General features: G+C 31.1%; 1 protein-coding gene across 2 annotated transcripts in view; it reads left to right on the top strand.

The window, feature by feature from the left end:
- Positions 1-20,124: 20,124 nt before the first annotated feature.
- The window catches only part of LOC120086565 (sister chromatid cohesion protein PDS5 homolog A), a 49,696-nt gene continuing 48,799 nt past the window's right edge, over positions 20,125-21,021 (top strand). For both annotated transcript variants that reach the window (XM_039043281.1, XM_039043280.1), the window contains exon 1: positions 20,125-20,445. In XM_039043281.1, coding sequence (XP_038899209.1) covers positions 20,350-20,445 — 96 coding nt within the window. In that variant the 5' untranslated portion in view covers positions 20,125-20,349. The remainder of the gene's footprint in view (positions 20,446-21,021) is intronic.

Below are 21,021 nucleotides of genomic sequence, written 5' to 3'. Positions count from 1 at the left end.
GTTTTCTTGATTATAGTTACTTAATCTTCAATTTTTCCAGCAAGTTTAAGCCCTTGCGTGTTTGGAACAGTCATATGCTAGAGGGGAGTCATATTCTGTTAAGAATTTAGATATAAGTAGAGATTTCTATTAGTTGTATGTGTTAGTCAAATTTTATGGGTAATGGCACGACTGCGAAGACAAATATCTTTCGAAGAAAAATATCTAAGGGTAACAATCCATTATTTGTCACCAACATCCACAAATATGGAATCTCATAATGGATTGAACATCAAGCTTCCTTTCAACTCTTTAAAAAATTATATTGTTTATCTCCTCTTAAATACCCACAATAAATAGCAATTTTTCATGAAAGAACTCTTGAAACGGGAAACTTTTCTATCATAACCCTAAAACTCTAGTATGATAAGTTAAGGCCAGACACCAGTAGTTATAAACTAATGTTTTCTTTTACCATTCTTTTCCAATGATAAATTGTATATTCCTGTTTGTTATTAGAGTATTATTGAAATTGTATAATATACATACATATTTGACAGCTAACACTGTTCAACAAGAAACACTCAATATTGGAGAGTTTTACAATTTGGAAGAAACACTCATCGGTTTCGAGATAAAGGTGAGTTTTATAGAAATGTTCTTGAAAATGTTTGGTTTCTTAAAATATAAATTTTTAGAATCTTTGAATTAGTATGTTTAACATTAAAGTTTCACTCTTAGCATCATCGGTAATCTCGTCACACATTCGTTTTTGGGTAAAGGTGAGTTTTATTGAAAAATGTTTTATTGAAATGTTTTTGTAATTTTGATGAATGTTTCTTGAGTATTTTATAATCTTGGTTCTTGGTTCGAAATGATAACGTCATTCATAACAGAGACTTATATTTCACCAGGATGACCATAGGTGACATGACTTGAATCTTGTGTGAGTTGTGAGTTTCTGATTATGAAGGCGGTCGATGTATAGATGAGAGTGGCCAAATCGCCAACTCGACAAGTCTACCATCTTGGAGATTCATCTATTTGGGGAGTTGGGAACACAAGACAGAATTCATTCCTTCCCAATGTCAGGGAAAGTAGATAAATTGCTCCATTTAGGGCTGATTATGGGCTTGAACAATGTGGTGTCACACTCTCTTTTGGCCTAAGAAGGATTTAGTCATAGTTGGACTATGATTTATTGTTTATTAGAGGGATCGGTAGTACTTAAGGAGTTAGATGTAATTATAGGGGTAAAACGGTAATTTTATTACGAAGGGTCATCGTTGACTGGTTATATCAAATGGATAGTTATGGATATAATTGTTGACTTGTTATATCCGATGTTGACGGGTTATATCCAATGTTGACACAAAAATATATTTGTAGTGCAAAGAGTGCAGTTGTCAATCTTTAGTGGAGTGTCGATAGTTAATGGATGTTGAATAATATAATTAAAAGAGTTCAATTAATTATTCAAGTACAATTGAAGCTTCAAGCTACACATCCATGAGGTCCCCTCTGTAGCTCAACGAGGATTAAATGAGAATGAATTTTGGATTAATTTGAATTGTTCAAGTTAATTGTGGAAATTAATTATAGAGAAATTATTTCAAATGGTAAAAATGTTGAAAATATTTACAAGATATAGCAAAATTTTAGAAGTATCAATGATAGACGTTGATAGATACTGATAGACACGGATAGACTTCTATCAGTGTCTATCAATGTCACTAATAGACACTGATAGAAGTCTATCAATGTCTATCAACATCTATTATTGATAGTTCTAAAATTTTGCTATATTTTGTAAATATTTTGGTTCATTTTTCTATGTTTAAAAATATTCATTAATTATATATGATATAACTAATTTAATTTAATTATATATGATATAATTACTATAATGTATTGGATACATTATAATATAAAGTTTGTTTTAGAAAAAATAAATATTTGAATATGATTCAAATATTAATTATGTCAACTAGATTCATATAATTAAATTTAATACAAATAAGATTCATATTAAATGTCGTTGTTGAAATAATTAAAACTATTGGTTATATTGTATATGATACAATATTAAACCATATATTGTATGTCAAAATTAGGGTTTCGAATTCGTGGCCATTTGGAGATCATTTTGTTCATGACGTTTTTTTAGAATAATTTTTTGAAGAAGGATTCTTCAAAGGAAAGAGTTTTCTTGAAACCCTAATTCTCTCTTCCTTTCTTTTTACTATAAGAGTCTTGTTGCATAATTATGTATTGATTCTGTAAAATTGAGTTTTAGGACTGATCCCTATTTCCACTCAAGGACCTTCACCGGTTCCTTCAAAGATAACATAAAATATCAATGACAAATGTATTAGATTAAATTTATTAAGTCTAAATAATATATTTATATTTAATACTTAATAAAAAATAATTATTATTATTAATTGATATTAATTTATTAATTAATCAGGCTTTATTTATCTCCAAGTATAAAAATCTCACAAAGTATGAAGAATACTAAAAACCCCATGCCATGTGGGTTTTGGAGTTCCTTGGATAATTGGATTTTAAAAAGTGAAATTCTATTAAACAAGCCCTATGGGAATATTTCGGACAATTAACTCTTCAAAGTTTTCTACGATTGGAATTTTCATGAAGTATATAACAATTCACCCTCTTCAAAGTTTTCTACTGTTGGAGTTTTCTTGAAGTATATAACAATTTTATGGATCTCCAAACCTCGAGTACATGTAACTAATACTACTTTTAACCTATGAAGTATAGACATGGATGCGGATACGATAGAATACGGCAATATGACAATTTCTAAAAAACTAGGATACGGTGATATGTTGAAGATACGGTTTTTTTCTCTAAAAAAATCTAAGATATAGGTAACCTTAACATAAAAATACTAAATGTAGTCCACTAACTCCATGAATTATAAAATATTAAGTTAATGAGTACAAAATACAATATAAATATTAAGATACAAAAAGTAACATCAGAGATACTAAAGTACAATAGTCAACAGAATGCAATAGAAGAGAGACTTAGATTAATTAGAAAAAGATTAATGGGAGAAGTATGAAGATAAATGAAGAACTTATTGAATTGTTAAAGATATTCAAGTGGGTTATATTTTGCATGACTTTGTGGGGACTCGAACATGAAGATGGAAATCAAATGATTCTAGAGGTTGACCTTTTATTTTAATTTTTTCTTTTAGTTTTGGATTGGGACAATGAGCTAATTGTTTTGGGTAGAAAAAGATTAGATGAATTGCTTATATATTTTTTTTAAAAGAAATATTAGCGCAAAACAGATACGCCAAATCACATGTCATGTCAGATACGTATATGAGAAGTTTATAGAAATATCGACATCTGATACGTATATGATACGAATTCTTTACCTCTTATGAAGTATCCCTCCTTCATAGCTTTTAACCAACTAATAAACAAAATAGTAATTGAAGGTCTCGATGAAAATAAAAACATTAATCTTAATATAATCTTGCATGATAAATGTGAAATATTTTTCAACCTATAAACCAAAAAGGGTCTTCTATCATGGTATGAATTATTCTAAATCAAACCATAAAAGAATGTAAATATAATTTAGTTCCCGGCTTAAATTTAGTTTCTACTGCTATTCCACCTTCGAATTAAAAAAAAATGTTTATTATCTATTAATATTTTTACTATAAATTTTAGAAACATATTCTCATAAAGAAAATGATTATTACTATTGAACCAATTTCAATAAAAATTTAACTTCAAATGACTAATTTTAATATTTATTAAAAATACTTGACTAAATTAGACATTAAAAAGTATGGAAACTAAAAGGAAAAAAGTCATTTTAACCCAAAAAAATTAATGCCTTTTCAATTATTCTGTGGATTTCATTTTCCAACGAAATTAAATGGTAAAAAATATGTCCACCAAACTCGAAAGTTAGAACTTGAACATCGTGGAAGGAATGGATGAAAAAAGACTAGGAATTTTTTTGTGTATAAAATTTAAAATAAACAAATGTACAATAGTTGATAATATAATTCAAGTAATAAGATAGTAGTTTAAAAAAAACATAACATCATCACTAAATTCTCTCATCCAAACATATGATTAAAAATTTTGAATCTTTTTTCTTAAAGAAAAATGAGTTCTTAAAAAGTGTTACTAATTTGATTCAAAGCCTGGAATTAATTCAAATTTTTAAATATAAACAAATTTATATAATTTGAGTAGTAAAATAAAGAGAATATGTTATGGTAAACATATACCCTTCACGAAATAGGAGGAAACGATCAATAATATACTGTTCACGATAGCCTCGTTTGAAGAATTTGTAAAATATGGACATTTTTTTTATTAGGTTAAATAGAAAAATAACTAAATTTAAATTCAGATTTCAAAAAATAAACAATTGGGATATTTTTTTTATTAAAAATTTGCAAATTAGTGGACTAATAGTTAATATCCTCAAACGAAAATACAAAAGAAGATATTAGATAACCTAAAACGATGGTTTAAAAATAAAAAGAAAATTTAACAAAGAACCTACAATATTTTAAAGATTGTTATAAAATTAAGTAGGAAAATGACGGATATCGAAAAAAAAACATAATATAATATAAATATATAAATATATAAAATAAATAACTAAAATTAGAAATTAAAAGAAGAAATTGGTTCCAAATTATTTAGATTTCTCACCATTATGCACCCTATTACAAAACTCATCAAATGTCATTATTTGTAGTTAATTTGACAAGTGAAAGGTGGATCACATGACATTAATAGTGTGTAACCTTGAGACACATAGAGTACTGGGCAAATGCAACTTGATCCTTTGGCATTAAGAACGAGTATCTACTTTACACATATATTATGGTATTTATATTAAAGATAAGCTTTAAAGATTATGGATACTGTTTTCTAAAAATAAGAATAAAATCAATAAAGGGAAAAACAAAATTAGTTAACCAACAAAAATAACTGAGGGATTGTTTGATAGCCTCCATGGAGTTGGGTTGGGTGAGATTAAAAAGCCCACCCCATGTTTAATGGTCGCTTAAATGAAAACGGTGGGTTTTAAACCCACCATTTTACTTATCCCTTTTCTCCCCTTGTTTCACTCCCCAATTGCAGCATTTTAATTACTCTCCCTACTTTCTATCTCTTCCCATCATGTGTTTTCATTACTCACCTCTCTCTCTCTTCTCATCTTTTATCTTCTTTCGTCGTTCGGTTTGTCTTCTTCATCTCATCTTTCCGTTCTCCCTCCGACTCGAATAGGTTGTATTATTCCTCTCAGACTTCATTCCATATTCGAATTTTCTTGCTTAACGATGCATTTCTCTTCTTTGGTTTTTTTGTATGTTTATTTTTTTAGAACGAGTAGATACGAACGGTTTTCTAGTAGATCTAATAATAATTTGGTATATCTAACCATTTTTTGGTAGATCTAACTACTTTTTTAGTATATATGAATGATTTTATAGTAGATCTAGTCTTTTTTTTTCTATTTAGATCTAAAAAAAATTCGAATATCTGGTTTATATCTGAAGATATGTACGTTGTCGTCTTGATTTCCGCATGTTTTATTTTTCCTTGCATGTTCGATTTTTCAATTCTTGTCGGCTATGTACTTCATCTGATTCCGGACTGTTTTATTTAGCTTCTATTCCATTTTGGTATCTTTTTGGCTTGCATGTTTGTGACTAACTAGGGTTTACTCCTATAATTTGTTCTTCGTCTCTTACAATTTGTTTCCACTTTTTTTTTTTTTAACTAGCTCGAATGGGTTATATTTTTTTATCCATTTATATTGAATTTACTTCGTCTCTGTTCTTCCTTCCCCTGCTGATATCTATTCTGTTTCTTTACTGTCTTCCATACTTTTTTCTTCCAAATTTACTCTTGTCACTTTTATTAAAGCATGAGTCCTTCCCTTGCCTTTTTTTTATGCTTTTCCATTAAAATTGGACGATGAGTGAATTATTGGTTGGGGATACTGACCATATTATTGGAGCTTGGTGGGGTGTCAATCCACCCCAACAACAAGTCTGTTTTCTTTTTTTCCCCTGAAAGTCGATGATGATTTGTTCTAAAAATCTGCAGTCTCATATTTGAATATGATTTTTAATTTAATTTTATTTCATTTCAATATTTAGATTAAAAAAAAAAAGGCATCTCTATTTTTCCTTATGTTTTTTGACTGCATTATAGTTTATTCCTCCATACATATTCAGTATGTTTTCTGTTCTACATTTGATGAATGATTTTTTTTCTTCATTCCGTTGAACTTACTTTTAGTATTCAACTAAATTCAATTTTCATACATTTAAATTTAACTTCAAATTTACAAGTGTTGAAACTGTTTAGTTTCTTTGTTTGGAGTTGGATTTGTTCCAATGAAATAGTTGTATCAAATCCCGAGGCCTTCTAATCTTTATTATTATGTCCTTTCATGTGTGCTATATTATGTTGTATTTATGTCAATTTTCAACTCAACCACCGAATTAATATTGAACTGACCATTACTTAATTTATTATATCTGAGTTGTCTCTTTTTATTATGGGTTTACTGTACTTACTGTTTGAACTTATTGAGGTTAGGTGCACTTAAATGTACCTAACTCTCCTCACCAACCATCTTTATTATATCTTCTACTTATATCCCAATCCCTCTTCATATTTTTTTAGACTTCTCTACAGACTCCTCTGGTAAACTGTGTTGGTACGTCCCTGCTCTAACCTTTTTATTTCAACTTTTTCTTAAACCGTTTTATTTTCTCATATGTGTTGTTTGGTTGTTACAATATATTTTGTTTCCTTATTCCACTTCTAACTTTAACTTATGTCATCCATATAAGGTATGCTTCTTTCTTTTCTTATAACCAAAATAAGATATGTCATTGTTTTGTTAGGCTCTAAACCGATTATTCTACCCCCTAGTTGTGGACTGTCTCGACTTTCATTCACTCTGAATCTGGTATATTTTATTTCTACTTCAATCGTATTGATATACCCTATGGTCTAACTAGACTTCTTTTTCTTCCGCATAGGGCTCAAACTAATTGAACATACATTTTGTAACTAGTTCGAGGTCCGTAAGTTTTACGTTCGGAATGATCTTCGTTATAGTCTATTGTTTGTTGAACTTGCTGGGGACTATTTAGTTATAATGTATTATGGTTTTGTATTTTTCACTTGTATGTTGAACTTGCTGAGGACGATTTAATTGTGGACTTTGATTTGTCGTAAATATTTTGAGGTTTGTTTTAATTTTCAATCTCCAAATTTCAATTTAGAATTCTATTTATAATTTTAATTTGGTGCACTCTATATTCATTTTATTTTATCTGACAATCTTCCGTGAAATTAAAAAGTCACTAGCAGAAATTCGAGCTTCAATGTCGGTTGGATAGTGTTATTAAAGCCATTTAATGCCGGTTGCCTTTAATGTCGATTTTAAATCGACATTAAAGGGCTTATATAACACCAATAACATAGCCTTCAATGTCGGTTGCAACCGACATTAAAGCCTGTTTTTTTTAATTCTTAACCGACATTGAAGCCCGAATCTGTCTGGTTTTCATAGAATACAGCTTACACCAAAGCTGTCATTTCTCTCATTCACAAATATCAATTAGTACTAATTCCATGAATAAACAAGAATCATAATACCATGAATACAACTTCCAATAATAAACAGATCATGTCTTCCACCTATGAATTTATCCACAAACAAGATCAATATTTACAATCCATTACATATACTCATCAATATTTGTCTTCCACCTATGAATTTATCCACCAAAATTTGCAAAACAATACCAGAACCAAACTTTCATAGAATACAGCTTACACCAAAGCCATCATTTCTCTCATTCACAGATATCAATTAGTACTAATTCCATGAATAAACAATAATCACAATACCATGAATACAACTTCCAATAATAAACATATCATGTCTTCTACCTATGAATTTATCCATAAACAAGAATCACAATACCAGAACCAGACTTTCATAGAATACTTACAGCAAGTCATCATTTCTCTCATTCACAAATATCATATTAGTACTAATTCCATTCATAAAGATCGTGGTTAGATAAATTTACATTCATTCTAAGCTAGCATTTACATTCTATTGAGACAAAAAAACAAGAATTACATCTTTACACAAATCAGCCAACAAAACTTGCCCATTGGGTCCAAATTATGTCTATCTCTCCTTGTGTATATGCATCTTTTGTATTAAACTACAAAAAGGAAAAAAAGAAAAAAAGAAGATAATTTCAACATAAGTTTACGTCCATTTATTAAATTAAAGCTAGTACTATATAAAAAATAAATAATTTACATACGAGGCTAGTAATGGATGTAGTAGGATTATGCACTATTTCGTGTATATACTTTTGCACATAGTACCCGCATCCTACAAAATCTAATTGACGAGGGCACTGCATATAAAGAAGTTGAAAACAATTGTTAAATTGTTATAAAGAAGTCGAATGAACATAAATTATTAAAAAATGAATACAAATTTACCTTTACATGTTTCCATTTTGGAAAAGACCGATAGTGTTGGAGATCGTGCTTGGCTTGCCATGTTTTCAATCCACTAAATAGTTTAAAAATATTAGTTAAACATAAATACTTCAATTAAGAGCTAAGAAAGTTCAATTACACTTACATATTTATAACTCCATGAAAATCCTCTTGAATCTTACTTCGAAGAGAGTCCAAAACATAAACACAACTTTCTTGTAGATTGATTACAATCAATATCCAATGATAACTATAATAAGCAACAATTTTGAAATATTAGTACGTGTATGATGCAAATTAAAAATGACCAAAGGGCTTAATCTATAAGTTTGGGAGATGTCATTTCCTCAAGTGGGCAAGCTAAAAATGACTTCAATTATCAACCCTAACCATCCAACAATCTCACACTCTCTCTACTAAAACTATTGGGTTTTATTCAGTCAGGCATTATCACAAACAACAATTGAGAAGTCAAATTAATGCCATTAACATAATCTATAGAAATTGCAAATTTATATAAGAAAAAGTAAAATATACATCATATGTTGAGTAATTAACACTCATAATAAATTTTTCCCTTCCCCTTTGGTTCTATCCTTGAAAAACTGTAGCAACCAAAATCAAATGAACAAAATGTCATCAACATAATAAACTCATTTTACAAGCTAAACGATGAATTCAAAAGAAATTTGCTTACAAACATGTATATAGTTTACATTGTATCGAAATTTTCACTTGTTGCTTTTATCATTTGAAATCAAAGATTATTCAGAATAACCTTGTAAATGGTTTTGTGAAAGAATGTGTATGGAAAGGAAAAAAGAAATTAAACAGCAAAAATTGGGGAAATTGAAAATCTAATGAAAATCAACAAAAACATCAAAATTCCAACACTGCTCAAACTTAACTCATTCAACGTCGGAGACTACGAGGTCTACAGTCCTCAGTCACGTCGACGACGTGAAGAAGATCAATATAGACGGAAGAGAAGTTGCAAATGATCAGAGGTTTAAATAATCACCTCTCACGGAAGAGAAGGAGATCAACGAATACGGGCATGACGTGAAGGAGATCGACGGACACGGGCGAGCGACAGCGTGAAGGAGATCGACGGACGAGTGAAGAAGGGTGAAGGACGGGCGCGAGCGAGATAGGGTTTGGGCGTAAGAGAGAAGGAGGCGGCGATATAGGGTTTTATTATTTAATAAAATAAGGGGAAAAAAAAAGACATTACACCTTTAATGTCGGTTTTAAACCGATATTAAAGCCCATCTTCAATGTTGGTTTAAAACTGACATTAAAGATCCGTTTTTTTTAAACCGACATTATACATCCGATTTCACTTTTTCCAACCGACATTAAAGCCTGAATTTCTTCTAGTGAGTACACTTCAACTATGTATAGAAAAATTGTTTTTATTTTTATAAAGCAAAGCTGTAAATACATAAAATTCATCTTCGTTAAAATATTTGTAAATACCAAAAAAAAAAATGAATGGAGACCAATTTTGAAGGTGTGATATTTTCTAATATCCACGGAAAAGAAAGTATAATCATATGGTCCTCCTAGAATTAATTTTAGGTACGTTTGTATTTTTGTATATATTTTTTTCCACTCTATAACTTTTTCCAAAATTTTAACCCTCAAAATTTGACTAAAACCGCATTGTCTAAATTGTTCTATAATATGAAAGTAGTGTCTTGTTTTAATATATAATATGTTACATGTTAGGTGGTATTTATTATATTAATTATATAGAGTTGTTCTAGGTAATGTTATTAAGTAAGTCCCAAAACTATCATTACAAACTAACATTAGATTATGCTTAAATTGTAGACTATTATAATAAATTTTAGACAAATCCAAATATTTTAACTATTATAATACTTATGTCGACTTGTTTCACTATTACATTGTCAACTAGAATATCTAGTTGCACAATTTAGTTTTTCGATAGGTAGTAAAGGGCTACATGAGAACCCTTATATCATAACATCAGAACCATTGCATTCTAACTCCCCAAAGAATCATTCACTTCAACGTTGATCACTAGTATTGACTGCCCCTGTTTTGAAAATATAGGTAGATAGGAAAACACAAAATTTATGTCGTTTTCATTGGTCGCAACCCAGGGATCTACCTATCCTGGCACGAATGTCATGATAAGTCAATGAGTACAAGGAGACATTATACAAGTATGAAACATTCGATGAAGCGAAGCACGCCTACAGGTCTTACAGTACAACGCACGTTGGAAAGTTAATAATTAAGACGTAGGACAATAGTACAATTATTGCAACTGTAATAGGTTTCATTTTTTGGGATAATCATAATGTATACTTGGCTCGAGATAGTAGGATATGAGTGACGTACTCGGTTGTCACAACTTATCATTTTGTAACTAAACCTAACTAATTCTAAGTATAATCTTCCTTTCAGAATCTACATAGTTCCCTTTTATCTAAAGATGGAGATTGTTCAGGAGCTATTTAAATCCATAACAAGTATTATATAGTCTAAAAAACAATTATTCTTAACATTGGCAATGCTGCTTAACAATAATAGAAGGAAAGAACAACAACCAACGAACGTTAGATACTGCATTCGGTAATTGACGTTCTTTCACCTCATTTACGAGAGTGACTTGGCGTGTCGTGAGAGTATTTGGATGGATAGAAGAACGATTATGCTTTTGTGTAACATGATTAGAACAACTAGATGTTTGGAGTCAGGTAAATGTGTTGGTATTGAAGAAATGGTGGCAACATTCTACACATTCTTACTCACGATGTGAAGAATAGAGTAGTACACACACATTTTTCGAGATCTAGCGAGACGATTTCGAGATACTTCAATGTAGTTCTTAGAGCAATAATATAGATACACACAATCTTGTTAAAAACTACCGAATCGGTTACAAATGCATGTACCGATAGACAATGGAAATGGTTTAAGGTAGAAAAAAGTTTCAATAGCATTCTATTAATGCATCCGAAATAAATTGTGCTGACATATTCTCGAATTATCATGATTAAATAATTTTAACAGGATTATCTGGGGGCATTGGACGACACGTACATGAAAGTGAATGTCAGTGTCATAGATCGACCACAATATAAGACGATGAAGGGGAAAATCGTCATAAGTGTTCTTGCAGTCTGTGTTCAAAACGGAAAATTCATCTTCGTTATGCCAGGATGGGAGGGCTCGACCGCCGACTCTAGGATCATAAATGATGCAATTTCGCGACCACATGGACTGAGGGTTCCAAAGGGTATAAAAATCAACGATGATGGCTACCCTAATGCTGAAGGATTTTTTATATGGAGGAATGCTACCATCTTTCAGACTGGCATGGTATGGGCAATGCACTAACAACATCGAGAGAATATTTCAACATGAAGCATTCATTAGTAAGAAATGTTATCGAGCAGGCATTTGGACTGTTGAAGGGTCAACAAATAATTCTTAGGGGCAAATCCTTCTACCCGGTACAAATCCAATGTTGAAGGATAACTATGTGTTGCTTGATTCACAACTTAATCATAAGGGAGATGAGGATTGATGTTTTATTTAATGAGTTGCTAGATGAGAATTCTGCTTCGACTGTTAAGGAGAGGGAGAATATTAACTTTATTGAGACATTAAATGAATGGACCTAATTTAGAGATGATTTTGTTAAGGTTGATGCTCTAAATCTCGTATGGTCTTATAGTTTGTAAACTTTGTATGAACAAACTTTTTATGTGATTAATAAAATATATGATATTTTATTCACTTTGTCTATAAAATATATGATATTTTAGTTGCATTAACCACAAACCAATAAACTAACATTCGAGTTGATCTTTGTAACTTAAACATGTATGTAAAGACATACGAGTAGATCATGTTTAAGTGATAACTGATAACCTAAATGGTCTGTAATAGATGGATAAGGTTGGGTACCTTATTCTGGTGACATTACGAGTATGGCCCGCTTTGTAGGTGTTACAATTGTTGTAAAGTGCTACAAATGATCAGATCCTGATTGTTCATATACTAGACATACAAGCGGGGATATTCTATACAAAGAAGTTTGTATAAGACCAGGCCACAAAATGTTTAGTCTCATTATATAACACCGTTCATAATAGAGACTTACATTTCACCAAGATAACCATGGGTAACATGACTTGAATATTGAGTGAGTTTGAATTTCTGTCTATGAGGGCGGTCCTTTGATTTGTATTGGTGAGAGTGGTCAGATCGCCGACTCAAAAAGCCTACCATTTTGGTGAATCATTTGATTGGGGAACTGGGAACACAACTACATGAGATGAAATTCACTCCTTCCCCGAGGCAAGGGTAAGTAGATAAATTGCTCTTTTAAGGGATGATTTCGGGTCTTGAACAATGTGGCGCCTCACCCTCTCCTGGCCCGATAGGGGTTTAGTCATAGTAGGACTATGATCTATTGTTCATTAGAAGGGTTAGTAGTATTTAAGGATTTAGATGTAACTACAGGGACAAAACAGTAAGTTGGCCTAGTTGTACTTACGAGCAATTTGTGAAGGGCCATCGTACTGTTGATTGGTTATATCCAATGGATACATAAATATATCTATAGTACGAAGGATGCAGTTGTCGGTCTTTAGTGGAGTGTCCGACTGTTAACGGATGGTGAATAATGTAATCAAAGAGTTTAGTTATTCATTTACCATTTGAGCTTCAAGCTACAGGTCTATAATGTTTATTTGGTAGCTCAAAATGATTTAGTTGAAAATCAGTTTTTGAGTTAATTTGAATTGTTCGAATTAATAAAGAGATTTAATTGTATATGATATAATTAAATTGTTTCAATTATATATGATCTAATTGTCATAATGTATTTGATACATTATATCTTATTGGGAAAAAATAAATATTCGAATGAGATTCAAATATATTTTCTATGAATTTGTTTCATAATTGTTAAATTTAATATAAATATGATTTATATTAAATGTCATATAACAGAGAAAAGAAACTATAGTTTATATTGTATGTGATACAATATTAAAACTATAGATTATATGTTATATTTGATATAACATATAGTTTATTATAAATATAATATGATAAGTTAGTTATTATATTTATTTATATTATATTATTATTATTTGAATAATAAGAAAGGGAGTTACAACTCCCTTCCCCATCTTTTCTCTCCACCCACTTTAGTAGGTGGTTATGTTTTTTATGGCAAAAAGGAGAATAAAAGAAAAACAACTTTTTTTCTTATTCTACGTTGAGGTTGTTGAACGATAGAGAGTTTTATAGAAATGTTCTGTGTTCTTGTGTTATTGAGAGAAATCTCAATCCTCCTCTTCCACCCAAACTTTCTCTCAAACCAAAATAGTCAAAGCCCACCACTCATGGGTTCTCACCCCGAGAATACTAAGGACTTCATTATGGTTATGTCTGGGTTTCAGTTCGAGGTTTCGTTGAAGAAGGTCTTTAAGAGGTTGTGGAGCGATTCGAGGGATTCGTGAAAAAAGGTTCTTCAAATGTGATATTTCTTGAACTTATTTATTGTAAAATCATGTTGTAATTTAACTTTAAATGCATATTTGTTGTATGTTTACTGTAAACTCTACATTCGATAATTTATGGAATTTGATAGATCCGCTTCCGCTAAAGGTTATCTTCACAAGAGTTCCTTTAGATTTGGCTACCAAAATGTTTTCCTAATGGCAAAGATCGTGATTATGTTTCTGAAACAAAACATATTTGAACATCTTATCTACTTGTTGAACAATATTTCTGTGCTTCATTTATGTTGTGAACATTTTTAATTTGACCATTTGACTTCATGTTTTTTTTTTTTTTTTTTTTTTTTTTTTTTTTTTTTTTTTTTTAAATGTCGCATGAAGCTGTTTAATTTTAAATAATGTCTTTACAATGTATGCATGCATAAATTAGAAGGGCAAGTGATGGGAAAAAATCGAAACACACTTGGATGAAAACTGAGGACGCTGGGTTGGTGAATGCCTTAATCTCTTTGGTGGAGTTTGGTTGGAAGTTCGACAACAGGACCTTTTAGTTGGAATATCTACAAAATCTGGAGCGAATAATGGAGGAGAAGTTTTTCGGGTGTGGCCTAAACCAGAATACCATCAAACGTAAGATTAGAAGTTTGGAGAAACAATATTCGACAGTAACAGAGATGTTAAATCAATCAGGGTTTGGATAGAACAAGGAGTTCAAGTGCGTTCAGGTGGACAAGGAGATCTTCGATGTTTGGGTTTGAGTAAGTTCTTTAAAATAATGACCAATATACACCATACCTGCTTTTGTATAATTTATAATATTGCTTCCATATACAAATGCAGAGTCATCCTAAGGCGAAGGAATTATGGAACAATCCATTCTCCCATTACGATGAACTATTAAGTGTATTTGGAAGGACAGGGCAAATAGACAATCTTGCGACCCCCGGTGGTGATGGTGTCAAATTTGTTTCGAAAAATGGAGGACGAAATTCAACTAAGATCACAATAATACTTTGCTTGAGGATGCAATGGAAGAATATCAAGTAGATATGTCCACAGGAAGAGCAGGTGTACTAGATATTTCCACTAGCAGAGCAAGTGTATCAATGGAGCCATCTAGAGGGAGTAAGAGGAAACGACTGACATTCCAAAATGAAATGATCGACATCATGCGATCAACCGCTGATATGCAGTCAGTGAACATGGGCAAACTCATTGCGTGGCAAATCGAGAAATATGAGATGAAATTTGGACGTCGGAAGGAGGTAGTTCATGCCATATTTGATATTGAAGGGCTGACTGAGAATGATAGATGTTACCTAGTTAATATAATTGGCACGAACATACAAAAGACGAACCTTTTCTTCGTTGTACCAGAAGAGAAACGGCCACGGTACTGCACACGCTTGCTTACTCAAACACACTAGACTGACCACCTAATATTTCAACCCGAAAACATATATTTTATGAATTTATTTTTTGGAACGGCTAAATGTTCGATCGTTTGATAGACTTTTTGTGATGTTCAAACATTGTAACTGTACTACGCTATCACATTCTCGTCATCGTTATAAAGTGGAAGAAAATTATTTTATGTACAATTTCAGTTCCACATATATGATCCTTATTATATAAACATAAAATGTTAAGTTATCTAGTTATTCAATGTCTATGTGTACAATTTGTTAAATAATAATGTTAAGTTAGCAAGATTCAATATACATACATACAATATACCAATTCATAAGTAATTGAGCAACTATGTGACATGTTTCTTTGTGGTATGTTTTACAAATTGAAGATAATTAGAATTATTACAGATTTTGAAAATAATACGTTGAAATAATCTGATATCTTTTACAAGCTGAGATTAAAAAAAGAAGAGAGAGAGAGATTTTCCAGAGAACATAGGTGTATAGTTGAAAATTAATCAACAACAGCAAAGCAAAACAAAAAAGAAAAAGAAATCAATGTACAAAAACTACATTAGATACCCCAACTCAACTCAACTTTGTACCCAAACACAAACTTTCAGACTCAACTCAACTCAACTCTGCACACCAAACACATATAATAATTACCAACTCAACTCTGCACAACAAACACATATAATTTAAATATCCAGATGATAATTACCAATTCGACTAACCTCAACTCAACTCTCTACTTTTATCACTCACCAAATGCTCCCTAAAAAAGTCTCATAAGAACACAGATTAACGGAAAAAAAAGACTAATATAAAATATGCAAAAACAAGATCTATCGTATGCAATAATATAATTTATAAACGATAAACCTAGAAAAAAGAAAGAAAAAAGCAAAAAGTAATATATAAATAATAAACCCTTGGTCCCTAAACGTTCAATAAAGTAATAATATAGTCAATATAGTTGATAACAATTTAGGTCTTAAACTTTAATAGACAACAATTTGGAATCTATTTTTTGAAAAACGTAACAATTTGGTATCTATTTTTTGAAAACCGTAACAATTTTGTCCATATTATGAAAAAATCTATTTAAAATTACGTATTGAATTTTATTATGTAGCGACCTAATCTTTATAGTTCGTAAAAAGATTTGATTTCCAATCAATTTAACGATATACTTATATAAGAATTTTCATTCAATTTTAAGAATATTGTTCACAATAAAAACTAATTTGTTGCAGATTATAAAGTATAGACACCAAATTATTACTTATTAAAGTTTAAGGACTAAATTGTTATAGATTTGAAAGTATATGAACTAAATCATTACCAATAAGAGGCTATTTGGAGGCTGTAAAGAAATGTGTTTGAATTGTAATATAATAAAAAATCCATGTTTGGATTGAACACTTTGGATCCAATTTGTAATATTAAACTCATTTTGTTGCAACAGATTTTAACCCAACTCTCTTTCTCGTCGTTTTCATGTTTCATAGCCTCATTTTTGTTCCACCCTCGATTCCTCACGCATTCCAACATTCATACGATTCCTAGTAATCCTGATTACATTCCAACCTTCCAAACAATCCCTACAAGTTCAATAACTATGACCATGTTTGGTAACCAAATGGTTTTTTGTTTTTATTTTTTGAAAAGTAAGTCTATTCCATCCACATTTTTACATATTTCAAATACAATGGTTGAATTCTTAGCCAAAATCCAAAAACAAAAACAACTTTTTGAAATCTATTTTTTTTAGTTTTCAAATTTTAACATGGTTCTTTAAATCATCGGTGAAAAGTAGATAACAAAATCAATATATTTGGAGGTGAGAATAGTGTCCATTGACTTAATTTTCAAAAATAAAAACTAAAACAAAATGTTTACTAAACAGAACCCAAATTATTCCTTTAATGAAGTCGAGAACCAAAATTTCAATAGGATATTTGTAATAGATAGAATAATAAGGGGAAAAAAAATCTAAAAGTATAGCATCTCATTCAAATATTTGCAAATATGAAAGTACTAACCAGTCAACTTTTGAATTTTTCTATAATCTTCAATTTTGCCCTTCCTTGTATTGTTGCATGTTTTTTTTTAAAAAAAATGTTCTTTCATCTTCTCTCGCTTTTCTTTCTTTTCTTCTCTTTATATTTTATTTCATTTTCTCCTTTTGTTTTATTTTCTTTCCTTTCTCCGTTTTTTTTAATTTTGTCTCCTTTCTCCTATTTATTTTTATTTTCTTTCATTTCTCAAGTTTTTTCTTCTATCTCCCCGATCTCTTCATCTCTCCAAACACTTTGATCTCTCACTCATCTTCCCATTTCCCACTAAAAACATTTAAAAAGAGAGAGAGAGAATTACAAGACGATTTCAAACCCAATACTTGAAAGTGCCTAATTCATAAGTGACTTAACACCAACAAGTCAATCATCAAGTTTGATTATTATGACAAAATGTTAAATATCAATAGCAAATTAAAACAAATTTGAAATAAACTACTTTTTTTAGTCATAAAAAATACACAATTTTTAGAAATATTTCTTAAAAAATTGAAATAAGTAACGATAATAGTTATTAAATAAGCTTATTTATCAAAAAATGAGAAATTATAACGTTATCAAACAAGCAAATATTTTTTTTATATGACTTTAAATATATGAAATTTATCAGCAATAAACTTGAAAAAATGGCATAGATGACCCAAAATGAAGCCACAAATTGAAATATTTGTGTATTTGTGTATCATACTATTTGTGAATTGATAATATCAATTATTAGTGATATTAGTGATATTAGTGATAGAACGTAGATACATATTAGTCATATTCATGTATTAGTAATATCGAACTTAGTATCAGTGGTATAAGTCTATTGGGGATAAAAGTCTATCGTTGATAATTATGATAAAAGTTTTTCAATAATATCACTAATAACTTTGAGTGTTAATATTACAAATTTGATAGTCACTAGTGAAAGTCTAACAGTGATAGCTACTACTATTTTCTTCATTGATAGCTTAATCTTTTATGATATTTTTTCACAGTCAGTAGCCACTTATCGAAATTTATCATTGATAGCCTATTTTGTGAATTTAATTAATAAAGTTGAATCATGAACTAAAATGTAAATAGAATGCATATAAGTTATCATTAGTAGCATGTTATCAGTTATAAAAGCTATCAATGATAGTTGGGTTGGCAACGGGACCGGGGTGGGCCGGGGGGGCGTCCCCCGTCCCCGATCCCGTGGGGGAAATTCACCCCATCCTCGTTGGGGAATGGGGTCCCCGCGGGGCCCTATTCCCCGTTTCCTCACAGGGATTTCACTACTAGTTCCCGCGAGGAATCCACTACCACATTCAATTTAGGGTTTTTTAAGTTTGGGCTTGGCTTCTTGAGCTTAGAGTTGGAAATCTGTCTCTTATACACATCTAGATGTGTATAAGAGACAGGCATATAAGTTATCATTAGTAGCATGTTATCAGTTATAAAAGCTATCAATGATAGTTGGGTTGGCAACGGGACCGGGGTGGGCCCTGTCTCTTATACACATCTAGATGTGTATAAGAGACAGCCCCATACCTACCCCGTCCCTCGTTTGACCCCATCCCTGGTCAAACTGGGGATTCCCCGCGGGGAATTTTGCCAACCCTAAATGATAGCATGTTATTTGATGATAAAAATGAATGCCACGAGTTATCTCTGATAATATATTATCAGTGATAGAAGCTATCACCGATAATTACAATATAAGTAATAGAACTTAGGTGATATTCATATATCGATGATATTAATGACATAAAAGTCAATTCCATTTGATGAAAGTTTATCATCGATAGTCATTGCTAAAAGTTATCGGTAATAGCCATTGATAGAAGCTATCGATGATAGACACAACTATCAGTGATATTCGTATATCAATGATATGACTTTCGTATATATCAACTAAATTAATTATATTAATGTTATTGTTAATATGAATTAGGTAAATATAAGAGATAGTCACTTATAGATCTTTCACTGATAGACTTTTATCACTTATAGCTTCGAATGTTATTTTTTGGAAGATGATAATTTCCTTTCAAAAGTTAAAAACTACTTATAAAAGTTTATAATCGATATCCATTGATAACCTTAGGTATTAATATTTCAAGTTTGATTTCAGTTGATCAAAGTGTATCAGTGATAGCCATTAATATTTGAAAGATGATATTTCATGTGTTACTATTTCAGGTTGTATTAATATTAAGTGTTACTATTTTAGGTTGTATTAATATTTCTCAAATTGAAAACTATTACTGATAGCAACTAAACAACTATCAGTGGCCCATTGATAACTGCTATCACTAATAAATGCTATCAGTGGTCCATTGATAACTGCTATCACTAATAAATGCTATCAGTGATAACTTTCAATTTTAGAAAATCGGAAGAAGAAGCCCGAAATGGTGTGCAATATATGGACTTTTTAGTCATCTACCTATATAATTATCACTGGTAGCTACTATCAGTGATATATAGTGCTAATTTTATGCTATATCCTTAATATATTTATCTTTGTCCTACATCTTTAGTTATTTTTGGTCTCATTCTTATTTGTGCAACCAGCTCTTTTCAATATTTGCCCATTTTCAAAATCCCGCCAAAACGGACTATCAAAAGAAGCCAGATTGGGCTGCAGTCTGGTAATTGAGTTTGGGCTTTTGGTGATCTCACGAAGAACGGCGGGTACTGATCTCACGAAGGCAGTTGCTGGACGGATTCTGAAGTTCTACACAAGCGGACGGTTTCGGGCAACAACCGGAGTGTAGCGGCGGAACTCGAACCGGGCGACAGCGGAGCTGTAGGTACACGGCACATGGATCAGTCTTCGCTGCAACTTATCCGCGACGTCGGAACTAAATTGAGCAAACACTCTCGTCCAACCAAGGACTACATCATCAAATCCCTCCGAGTAATGTTTCTACATTGAATTTTCTTTTTGTATGCCGCTTAGTAATGTCTCTTCAGCGAGTCTTGATCACATTGTCGTTGGGAGTCTTCTTCTTTCCGTCCTGAATAAGTAGATGGTTTTATTTTCTTGCTAATTGTAAGTCGACGCACGATTTTTTTCTTTCTTTCTCTCTTTCTTTTTTCATGAAGATCGAAGGGTTTTTCTAGGGCTTTGTTCAAGATTTAGGGGGAACATTTGTCGGTGTCTGTATCTTATTTGATAATTGTCTCCAATTTGAATGCGACGATGAGATGCTTCTGTTCGTACTGGTGTAGAAGGTAGAACGTGTATAGTTTGTTGCTGTTGTTTTGACTCGGACCTTCCAACAACTTTGAGACGAAGCAATAAAATTAGCATTACAACTGATTGCTCGCGTTCTTCCTCTTTATCTCTCTGTGGATCTAAAATTAGTAGGTCTTGAGCTGATGGACACAACAAATTCCATTTGACTGTTAAAAAGTCCACATTAAAGTTGTTGGTTCCCCTGCTGTAGTTTGATTTCATACTTAAATTCAAGTATGTCTATGATTTTCTCAA

Source organism: Benincasa hispida, chromosome 9 (genome assembly GCF_009727055.1).
Source record: "Benincasa hispida cultivar B227 chromosome 9, ASM972705v1, whole genome shotgun sequence".
NCBI classification, from domain to species: domain Eukaryota; kingdom Viridiplantae; phylum Streptophyta; class Magnoliopsida; order Cucurbitales; family Cucurbitaceae; genus Benincasa; species Benincasa hispida.
This window is presented reverse-complemented; position numbering and strand designations above follow the sequence as displayed.